The sequence below is a fragment of the Salmo trutta genome, chromosome 12 (assembly GCF_901001165.1).
Source record: "Salmo trutta chromosome 12, fSalTru1.1, whole genome shotgun sequence".
Lineage (NCBI taxonomy): Eukaryota > Metazoa > Chordata > Actinopteri > Salmoniformes > Salmonidae > Salmo > Salmo trutta.
The window spans coordinates 24,280,503-24,292,563 of NC_042968.1; the positions used below are offsets into that span (position 1 = coordinate 24,280,503).

Consider the following 12,061-nt stretch of genomic DNA (forward strand, 5'->3'; position numbering starts at 1 on the left):
AGTTAGCTTTAGCAGTGCGGAGAGCCTCCGTGACACAGAGAAGAGCAGTCTCAGTTGAATGACCAGTCTTGAAACCTGACTGATTTGGATCAAGAAGGTCATTCTGAGAGAGATAGCAGGAGAGCTGGCCAAGGACGGCACATTCAAGAGTTTTGGAGAGAAACGAAAGAAGGGATACTGGTCTGTAGTTGTTGACATCGGAGGGATCGAGTGTAGGTTTTTTCAGAAGGGGTGCAACTCTCGCTCTCTTGAAGACGGAAGGGACGTAGCCAGCGGTCAAGAATGAGTTGATGAGCGAGGTGAGGTAAGGGAGAAGGTCTCCGGAAATGGTCTGGAGAAGAGAGGAGGGGATAGGGTCAAGCGGGCAGGTTGTTGGGCGGCCGGCCATTACAAGACGCGAGATTTCATCTGGAGAGAGAGGGGAGAAAGAGGTCAAAGCACAGGGTAGGGCAGTGTGAGCAGGACCAGTGGTGTCGTTTGACTTAACAAACGAGGATCGGATGTCGTCGACCTTCTTTTCAAAATGGTTGACGAAGTCATCCGCAGAGAGGGAGTGGGGGGGGGGGGGGGTGGCCCACCTTGCCTGACCGGCTGATCTCTTGGGCTCACACATGGCCCACCTTGCCTGACGGGGGTTCAATCTCCTCGCTGCCCGGATGTACTCCAGGTTGCGGTGGTCAGTCCAGATGAGGAAAGGGTGGTTAGCCCCCTCAAGCCAATGTCTCCACGCCTTCAAGGCTTTGACCACAGCCAACAACTCCCGGTCCCCCACATCATAGTTACGCTCCGTTGGGCTGAGCTTCTTCAAGAAGAAAGCACAGGGCGGAGTTTCGGTGGGGTACCCGAGCGCTGTGAGAGCACGACTCCTATCCCAGCCTCGGACGTGTCCATCTCCACTATGAATGCCAAAGAGGGATCCGGATGGGTCAGCACGGAGCCGAAGTAAACAGAGCCCTTAGCTGCCCAAAAGCCCTGTCCGCCTCAGACGACCACTGCAACCTTACAGGACCCCCCTTAAGCAGTGAGGTAATTGGAGCAGCAACCTGACCAAAACCCCGGATAGATCTCTGGTAGTAATTGGCAAACCCTAAAAATCGCTGCACCTCCTTTACCGTGGTTGGAGTCGGCCAATTACGCACGGCTGCAATGTGGTCACTATCCATCTCCACCCCTGATGTGGAAATGCGATACCCTAGGAAGGAGACGGCCTGCTGAAAGGACAGGCATTTCTCAGCCTTGACGTACAGGTCATTCTCCAACAGTCGTCCAAGTACCCTGCACACCAAGAACACATGCTCGGATCGTGTAGTGGAGTATATCAGAATGTCATCGATATACACCACTACACCCTGCCCGTGCAGGTCCCTGAAAATCTCGTCTACAAAGGATTGGAAAACTGATGGAGCATTCTTCAACCCGTACGGCATGACAAGGTACTCATAATGCCCTGTGGTGGTACTAAAAGCTGTCTTCCACTCGTCTCCCTCCCGGATACGCACCAGGTTATACACACTCCTGAGATCCAGTTTCGTGAAGAAGCGCCCCCATGCATTGACTCAGTCGCCGTGGCGATAAGAGGTAGCGGGTAACTGTACTTCACCGTGATCTGATTGAGACCTCCATAGTCAATGCACGGGCGTAAACCTCCATCCTTCTTCTTCACAAAAAAGAAACTCGAGGAGGCGGGTGAAGTAGAGGGACGAATGTACCCCTGACGCAAGGATTCAGAGATATATGTATCCATAGCCACCGTCTCCGCTTGCGACAGGGGATACACGTGACTCCTGGGAAGCGCAGCGTCTGCCAGGAGATTTATTTTACAGGAGGCGAGAGCCAAATCGGCATATTCTGGGGGGATGTGCACGGTGGAGACCTGGTTCTGGACCTGGTCTGTGACAACATATGCACGCACCACTTTTCCGTTTGTTTTTATTTTTTATTATATGAAACAAGTAATTTTTTTCATTTCACTTCACCAATTTGGACTATTTTCTGTTTTTATGTCCATAACATGAAATCCAAATAAAAATCCATTTAAATGACATGTTGTAATGCAACAAAATAGTAAAAACGCGAAGGGGGATGAATACTTTTGCAAGGCACTGTATCTCTATCCCAGGCTCTTTTACAGCAGCACGGCTGGGCTGGTAGACATATTAAAGCGGCTGTTTAATCATTACAGGAACTCACCGAGCTAATGACCAGGATGCAATTCTCTGCCCTATCAGAAGCATCTAATGGATGTGCCTCTGGGAGATCAAGATGAGTTTCAATATTAGGGTGGGCCAGCTCACAGTAGTAATTGCGCTGTGTAGCAACCTTACAGCAACCTTACAGTCAGGAAGCTAGCTACCTCGGTTTTTTTCTCCTCCTGGTTATTATGTATGCTGTACTTAACAGCTCCCCTGTGCCAGGCCAGGTCATTAACTACTGAATTCCGATTCTGTCGCTGTCCATTGTGCTGAATCACCACTGTTTGTTTAACCTCCATTGGCTGTTCGGCGCTAATAGATTGTTTTTATTATTCAGCCACACCAACTAGCAACATTGGTCTTTGCTCATAAGTTAGCCTACTTTAAACCAAACAATGATCTTCAGCCATTATGTCGCTCAACAGTGGACTAAATAGGCTAGGAAGTGTTTTTGACCATTTCACTGAAACGTATACACTGTAGTCTAATCCACAGCAATGATGAAGGTAAGAGAAGAAGAAGAAAATACTCTGCAATTAAAAATGCCATCTATACACAGATCTACTTTTTTTAAAACATTACAGCAACACATTCTATATGGTAGGCCTCAGGGTCATCCATTTCATCCCTTTAAAAAAATACTGAAAAGATGAAAGAGCTCCATGAAACACCTGCCATTATGGCCACTGATCAGCAGCATTATGACATGTTGAATTGCTGTCTGAGTGAGATGTCCAGTAATGGATAGTTACAGTATCATTGTCATTGCTCAGGTATTGTTGAAAACATATTGTCAACTGATTGCTTCCTTTGATGGATGTGTTCTACAAAGGCTACTCACTGTAATATTCTCACAATAGATAGTAGGAAAATAAATTGAACATCATACTGATCAAAATGAGAGCAAGAATGAATGGAGAAAGGTAGGAGGCCTCATGTGGAAATATAGGAAGGATGACAGGAAATAGAGGAAGGATGACAGGAAATGAAAGAAAGTGTGAGGAAGAGTGATATGTGGATGTTTTTACCAAGCTACTCCTTCTGTTCTCTGCCCTGAACAACTTACAATACCTGGAGTTTTATAGGGAGGGATGGAGAGAGGGATGGAGAGAGGGATGGAGAGAGGAAGAGTGATATGTGGATGTTTTTACCAAGCTACTCCTTCTGTTCTCTGCCCTGAACAACTTACAATACCTGGAGTTTTATAGGGAGGGATGGAGAGAGGGGTGGAGAGAGGGGTGGAGAGAGGGGTGGAGAGGGGTGGAGAGAGGGATGGAGAGAGGGATGGAGAGAGGGGTGGAGAGAGGGATGGAGAGAGGGATGGAGAGAGGGATGGAGAGAGGAAGAGTGATATGTGGATGTTTTTACCAAGCCACTCCTTCTGTTCTCTGTCCTGAACAACTTACAATACCTGGAGTTTTATAGCGAGGGATGGAGAGAGGGATGGAGAGAGGGATGGAGAGAGGAAGAGTGATATGTGGATGTTTTTACCAAGCCACTCCTTCTGTTCTCTGTCCTGAACAACTTACAATACCTGGAGTTTTATAGGGAGGGATGGAGAGAGGGATGGAGAGAGGGGTGGAGAGAGGGATGGCGCGAGGGGTGGAGAGAGGGATGGAGAGAGGAAGAGTGATATGTGGATGTTTTTACCAAGCCACTCCTTCTGTTCTCTGTCCTGAACAACTTACAAGACCTGGAGTTTTATAGGGAGGGGTGGAGAGAGGGGTGGAGAGAGGGGTGGAGAGAGGGGTGGAGAGAGGAAGAGTGATATGTGGATGTTTTTACCAAGCTACTCCTTCTGTTCTCTGCCCTGAACAACTTACAATACCTGGAGTTTTATAGGGAGGGATGGAGAGAGGGATGGAGAGAGGGGTGGAGAGGGGTGGAGAGAGGGATGGAGAGAGGAAGAGTGATATGTGGATGTTTTTACCAAGCCACTCCTTCTGTTCTCTGTCCTGAACAACTTACAATACCTGGAGTTTTATAGGGAGGGATGGAGAGAGGGGTGGAGAGAGGGGTGGAGAGAGGGGTGGAGAGAGGGATGGAGAGAGGAAGAGTGATATGTGGATGTTTTTACCAAGCTACTCCTTCTGTTCTCTGCCCTGAACAACTTACAATACCTGGAGTTTTATAGGGAGGGATGGAGAGAGGGATGGAGCGAGGGGTGGAGAGAGGGGTGGAGAGAGGGATGGAGAGAGGGATGGAGAGAGGAAGAGTGATATGTGGATGTTTTTACCAAGCCACTCCTTCTGTTCTCTGCCCTGAACAACTTACAAGACCTGGAGTTTTATAGGGAGGGATGGAGAGAGGGATGGAGCGAGGGGTGGAGAGAGGGGTGGAGAGAGGGATGGAGAGAGGGATGGAGAGAGGAAGAGTGATATGTGGATGTTTTTACCAAGCTACTCCTTCTGTTCTCTGTCCTGAACAACTTACAATACCTGGAGTTTTATAGGGAGGGATGGAGAGAGGGATGGAGAGAGGGGTGGAGAGAGGGGTGGAGAGAGGAAGAGTGATATGTGGATGTTTTTACCAAGCCACTCCTTCTGTTCTCTGTCCTGAACAACTTACAATACCTGGAGTTTTATAGGGAGGGATGGAGAGAGGGATGGAGAGAGGGGTGGAGAGAGGAAGAGTGATATGTGGATGTTTTTACCAAGCTACTCCTTCTGTTCTCTGCCCTGAACAACTTACAAGACCTGGAGTTTTATAGCGAGGGATGGAGCGAGGGATGGAGCGAGGGGTGGAGAGAGGGGTGGAGAGGGGTGGAGAGAGGGATGGAGAGAGGAAGAGTGATATGTGGATGTTTTTACCAAGCTACTCCTTCTGTTCTCTGCCCTGAACAACTTACAAGACCTGGAGTTTTATAGGGAGGGATGGAGCGAGGGGTGGAGAGAGGGGTGGAGAGAGGGGTGGAGAGAGGGATGGAGAGAGGAAGAGTGATATGTGGATGTTTTTACCAAGCCACTCCTTCTGTTCTCTGCCCTGAACAACTTACAAGACCTGGAGTTTTATAGGGAGGGATGGAGAGAGGGGTGGAGAGAGGGGTGGAGAGAGGGGTGGAGAGAGGGATGGAGAGAGGGGTGGAGAGAGGGATGGAGAGAGGGGTGGAGAGAGGGGTGGAGAGAGGGGTGGAGAGAGGGGTGGAGAGAGGAAGAGTGATATGTGGATGTTTTTACCAAGCTACTCCTTCTGTTCTCTGTCCTGAACAACTTACAATACCTGGAGTTTTATAGGGAGGGATGGAGAGAGGGGTGGAGAGAGGGGTGGAGAGAGGGGTGGAGAGGGGTGGAGAGAGGGATGGAGAGAGGAAGAGTGATATGTGGATGTTTTTACCAAGCTACTCCTTCTGTTCTCTGCCCTGAACAACTTACAAGACCTGGAGTTTTATAGGGAGGGATGGAGAGAGGGGTGGAGAGAGGGGTGGAGAGAGGGGTGGAGAGGGGTGGAGAGAGGGATGGAGAGAGGAAGAGTGATATGTGGATGTTTTTACCAAGCTACTCCTTCTGTTCTCTGCCCTGAACAACTTACAATACCTGGAGTTTTATAGGGAGGGATGGAGAGAGGGATGGAGAGAGGGATGGAGAGAGGAAGAGTGATATGTGGATGTTTTTACCAAGCTACTCCTTCTGTTCTCTGTCCTGAACAACTTACAATACCTGGAGTTTTATAGGGAGGGATGGAGCGAGGGATGGCGCGAGGGGTGGAGAGAGGGGTGGAGAGAGGAAGGGATAAGAAAGCAGAGGAATTGTGTAGGCAGAGGGACAGAGAAAGGGAGAATGTATCAGAAAGAATGGGAGGATGAGGTGGAATTGAAGTCCATTGTTTATACACAATGTTGTTTGCCAACACGTCTTTGCCTTTTGAATTGTCTTGGCAGAGGAGGTGGGCTAGATGAATAGCATTCAAGAGGCAGTGATGTAGTTATTTTTTATCAGAAATGTGTGAGAGAAAGAGCTTTTATCTCTCAAGTTTGGTCTTGACTTCTTGAAAGATGAACAAAAGACAGGAGGAAGAACTGCAGTACTGATCATGTACAATGAGACACCAAAGAGGAAGGAAGCTGCAGATTACAAGACTTGTAATTGAACCCTCTTAATGACCATTGTTTTTCTTTTCCTTCGTTTCAGCAACTCTGTATTCATTCACCAGCTGTAGATACTGACACACATGGGGAAAGTAGACATGATATTTTATGCCTGTACACTTGCCCTCTTTTCCTGTCTCTTTCCCTTTTTCTGTTGATAGATTGCTATGTCTGCAGGTTAGTGATGATTGAGTGGGAGAGAGCAAATTAAAAAAACACATTACAGGCTCACACTTCCCTCTCCTCCCACACTTCCCTCTCCTATGCCTCATTTGTGTATTTTTCCTGCATGTGTTTATTAGATTTTACCAACATATTGCCAAAGGGATATGTAGAGATATTCTTACAACATTTGCTCTTGGTCTTGCCCTTTCTCTCCTTCTCCTTCCCCTCTCATGATTGACATGCATTTAACAGTGACCTCTATCTCTCTTCCTCTCCCTCGCTATCTCTCTTCCTCTCTCTCCCCTCCCCCCGTCCCCCTCTCTCTCCCCCATCTCTCTCTCCCCCCTCTGTCTCTCTGCAGGGTCTCTATCTATCAGTGTGTTCCTGGTATCTCTGGGGCTGACGGTGTGTGCCGTGTGGCTCGTAGCTCTGTGTGGAGTCTGCACCTGGTGTCAACGCAAGCTGGTGAGTGGACCACTAACATTTACCTATGACATTATATCCTATAATTTGGTTTTAGGACACATTGTCCTTCCCAGAACAACACAGTAAGCAGGCTTCCATCCACTCTTCCATGACTCTTATTTATTTGTTCAACTTTTAATCTACTAGGTTGGTCAGTTATCATCGGCAATGATGACCTGGCCGAAAGGTCATTATACACATGTTCAGGTAGAATTACACACCCCAGCACTGACCCATAATGTTCCCCAGAGCTAGTAGGGATTTATCCTGAGTTAGCTGCCTGGTAAGGTTAGCTGCCTGGTAAGGTTAGCTGCCTGGTAAGGTTAGCTGCCTGGTAGGGTTAGCTGCCTGGTAAGGTTAGCTGCCTGGTAGGGTTAGCTGCCTGGTAGGGTTAGCTGCCTGGTAAGGTTAGCTGCCTGGTAGGGTTAGCTGCCTGGTAAGGTTAGCTGCCTGGTAGGGTTAGCTGCCTGGTAGGGTTAGCTGCCTGGTAAGGTTAGCTGCCTGGTAAGGTTAGCTGCCTGGTAGGGTTAGCTGCCTGGTAGGGTTAGCTGCCTGGTAAGGTTAGCTGCCTGGTAGGGTTAGCTGCCTGGTAGGGTTAGCTGCCTGGTAAGGTTAGCTGCCTGGTAGGGTTAGCTGCCTGGTAAGGTTAGCTGCCTGGTAAGGTTAGCTGCCTGGTAGGGTTAGCTGCCTGGTAGGGTTAGCTGCCTGGTAAGGTTAGCTGCCTGGTAGGGTTGAACCCCAGAACTGTATACACACACATTTGCACAGACATGCCCCACATCCTCATAATAGAACTGCAGGATAGTGTGAGAGAGAGGTGTTAGGCTGTAGGTGTTACATATTGCACAAGAGGAAGACTGTGAGAGACGGAGACATGTGAGAGACCGAGACATGCAGAGACATGCTTTGAGATTATGTCTGCAATGAAAAGCGCATCAATTCTCTCCATCTTTCGCTCTCTCTATCTCTCTCTATCTCTCTCTATCTCTCTCTATCTCTCTCTATCTCTCTCTCTCTCTCTCTCTCTCTCTCTCTCTCTCTCTCTCTCTCTCTCTCTCTCTCTCTCTCTCTCTCTCTCTCTCTCTCTCTCTCTCTCTCTCTCTCTCCATGACAATGCACTGTGTCCGTGCCCCTCTCTGTACCCGGTGCCATTAACATGGTACAGTTGGACACCCAGGTAATTAGCTGCGATTAATAATGAGCTATTTGCTGCCTGTTTCTGCCGTTTGGCTGTTAGAGGAAAGCAGAAAGATGGTTCATGGATCAGACATTCAGAATGAAAAGATAGTCTCTTTGATTAAATAATTTCACCATTCTATATCATTGAGTAAATCATATTCTATTAAGTAAAGAATGATTTTCCCTCCTCTCATTCTTTCATTCTCTCACCTCCCCCACCCGTACATCTGGTCTCAGTGTATGGCAACATATATGTGTATAAACTGTAGGCTACATTCACTACATTAACATAAGAAAAACAGTAATACACACATCCAAGGACACTAAAATGCAGGCACTGGGGATAGAACATGAGCACATTGAATTTTGTATCTAGCAGTTAGTCAATGGCAGAATCACACTTTTGAGTTCATATTTTGGGCTCCCGAGTTGCGCAGCGGTCTACGGCACTGCATCTCAGTGGCAGGTAGCCTGGTGGTTAGAGCGTTGGGCCAGTAACTGAAAGGTTGCTGGATCGAATCCCTGAGCTGACAAGGTAAAACTCTGTCGTTCTGCCCCTGAACAAGGCAGTTAACCCACTGTTCCTCGGCCGTCATTGTAAATAAGAATTTGTTCTTAACTGACTTGCCTAGTTAAATAAAATAAAAAGAGGTGTCACTAGAGTCCCTGGTACGAATCCAGGCTGTATCACATCCAGCTGTGATTGGGTGGCCCACAACTGGCCCAGTGTCATCTGGGTTTGGCCAGGGTAGGCAGTCATTGTAAATAAGAATTTGTTATTAAATACCTTGCATAGTTAAATACAATTTCAGTCTCTTGCCAGCTTTAGTTTATATGCTGGACCGAATAACTCCAAATTACTATTTTCTGCCATAAAAAACTCCTTGGATAAAAGTTGCAGTGCTTTCCGGTTGTGTTCTATTTTCTTGAGTATCCTTCTGATTCCATAACCTTGTGTGTGGGCTCTTGGTAGTGTGCATGGGGAATGGTATGGGAGATGTTGTGTGGCCATGATGGTGAACATGAACAGAATTCTCCATTAGGTTATGTAAACATGGCTTTGTGCCCTGAGCAGTGCGTGTGTGTGTACCTGCTTGTCGCCGGCTTCCAGCTTCCGGCTTCCGGTCCCATGCTAATGATTCATATGCTAATGTACACATCACTCTGAGATATTGGCTGCTGCCTGAGCAACTGTGATTCTGCCCATACGTTTCATCTGGAAATACTCTCCCCTGCTTTTGCTCCCTCCCTCTCTCCATCGTTCTCCCTCTCCTCTGTCTGTCCCTCTCCCTATCTTGGTCTCTCTCTCTCTCTCTCTCTCTCTCTCTCTCTCTCTCTCTCTCTCTCTCTCTCTCTCTCTCTCTCTCTCCCTATCTTGGTCTCTCCTCTCTCTCTCTCTCTCTCTCTCTCTCTCTCTCTCTCTCTCTCTCTCTCTCTCTCTTCTCTCCTCTCTCTCTCCTCTCTCTCTCTCTCTCTCTCTCTGTCTAGGAGCATTTGTGGAGTGAGGACAGCACATAGGTGGGTAAAACATGCCGAGGACTGAATTCAGCTGAGAACGGTTCTGAAGTGAGATGGAGATTGAATAAGCATGCTTAAAGCATGTAAATAATATGTAATGTTAGTAACTGGTATTACACACATTTTTATTGCTGCACATCTATGATATATTACCAGTCTGTCACACCCTATGTAGATTGAGGACTTTCAGTCTGGTCTTCAAAGACGAATCATATCATACCCTGTCAAATACACAGACACACACACAGTAAAACTACTCAACCCTCACTGTCCATTTCTCTTGTCCTCGCCCTTTCTATTTCTCTATTTACCCTCACACTCTTTATGTCTGTCTTTGCAAATACCATATGTCTCCCTCTTTACAAGTGTTTCGTAACCGTAATTCAGAGTCCACAGATGCTGAGAGACACAATAGTCCGGCGTCCCTTTGTGACATAGCTAGGCGGCTCTGAGACCACCGTCCACGGGGGAAGCACAGCTACAGAATTGTCTTTATGAGGAAGTACACAGAGGTAGACACAATTAGATAAATACAGTGATATTTAGCCCATGGTAGTTGATAGATGCAGCCCTGTGTAGAGGTGCAGTATATCAGCCCAGCATATGGGTGAGGGAAGATGAAGACGTCAGAAACAGGTCTCATGGGTCGATTATGGCAGGAAGGAGGAGGGACGGAGGAGAGGATGGAGGGGAGGGTGGGAGCAGAGGAGGAGAGGGAGGAAGCTGGAGGAGGGGAGGAAGGAGGGGATGGAGGAGAGGAGGAGGGGAAGAAAGAGTTGGATAGAGGATGGGAAGAGGGGAGGAGAAGGGAGATAGGAGTGATGTTGGCAGCCATTATGTGTGTTGTGCTGTGACAGACATAACGACAGCGGGACTGAGGGCTGAGGACAGATCCTTCACAGGGCTGCAGCATTACACTGTTCCTAGCAGGGAGACATCCATGATGTCTGCCAATGCACTCCACCTCTTCTCCCCCACCCTCTTCTCCATTCCCTTAACCCCTCCTCTTCACCATCCTCTCCTCTATTCTCTCCCCCTTCCCTCTCCCCATCATCTCCTCTATTCTCTCCCCCTTCCCTCTCCCCCATCCTCCCCCACTCTCTCCCACATCCTCTGATGTCTCTCTTCTCTCCATCTCACTTTATTCTGTTTCAACTCCCCTCATTCTGTCACTCTCTCTCTCTCTCTCTCCCACTCAATCATACATTGCCTCTGCTTTTCTCTCCATCTTCTTTCCCTTCTCTTCCCTCTCTCTCTCGTGTCCCACTCCCTGTCTTCAGTGTTTCCTCTCTCCTTCCCCTACTCTCTAGCCTCCTGAAGATTTGATGATAGTGTTAAATGATAGATGAGCTGCACTTGATAGCATATTCTTGACTGTTTGAAATCTAGACTTTTCTGAGTCCCTAAAACAACTGTGTGAGTGGATGACTGTGTGTGGGGTGGATGGGTGGACAGTGGGGTTAGGTCATTTCCAGAGATCTGCCCTCTATTGATAAGTGTTTATAACAAACAGGCCATGTAATTTGCGACAGAGAATGTGACAGTAAGTCTATAGTAAAACCCTTTCCTGCTCCAAACTGCCTTTTGAAAACCTTTCTTTACAGGGTTAAGGTTTCCTCTACTACATGCGATGTATATGTTTGGAAAACAACTGAAATGAAAGGAAAATCCATCATTATTTGATTTTACAAGGATCACATTGTAAATATTAGGTTTGGTGAGTAACACCTATTGAATCAAGTTAGTTTAGAAACTCAGCTTGAGTATTATTTCGATATGAAACTATAACAGTTTGAGTCAAACCATATCAAATGTATGATCTGAAACACAAGTCATTATAAGATTATGTATATAAGGCTGATTACCCATCACTCATAGTGCAGGGTTGATGTGTCCACTCAATGTGCTCTTACACATTTCAAATGGAATAGCTTTAGCTGTTTTCCAGTCTGTTTGAAGGGTGTAGTACTCTCTTTATTCATTGAAAATGTAATGAGCATTGAAAGGAAAAACCAGATTATGTAGCTGTACGTTGTGACAGTGTGTGTTTGGTGTTTACTGAGTGTTTGGCTTCAATGTACAAATTGTCGTAAACCCTGCATTCATTTGATACACAAGGCCAGGCCAAACATATAGCTGCAGTCATGAGTTCCAAGATGAATCATACAGCTGCAGTCCTGAGATCCAATGTGAATCATATAACTGCAGTCCTGAGTTCCAAGGTTTATCATACAGCTGCAGTCATCAGATTAATCTCAAAATGTTTCATTATAATTCCACTGAATGTTGGGAATTCTGGAAACTATTTTAACACCTATGTTTTATGTATGTTTGGGCGTGTACTGTTTCTGAGTGTGTAGTGTTGTATGTGTGTTTGGAGTGTTGGATGTGTGTGGACGTGTCTAATCCCCACTGTGTCTGATGCTTGATGCTCCCATCCGTTCATTCTGTATGGTTA

The 12,061-nt window shown here is 47.0% G+C and overlaps 1 protein-coding gene across 1 annotated transcript in view; it reads left to right on the top strand.

The window, feature by feature from the left end:
• Positions 1-12,061, top strand: part of LOC115203223 (synaptotagmin-7) — a 116,699-nt gene that overhangs the window by 59,759 nt on the left and 44,879 nt on the right. Inside the window, exon 2 of the mRNA XM_029767691.1 lies at positions 6,803-6,906. Within this exon, the coding sequence (XP_029623551.1) occupies positions 6,803-6,906 (104 nt within the window). The remainder of the gene's footprint in view (positions 1-6,802; positions 6,907-12,061) is intronic.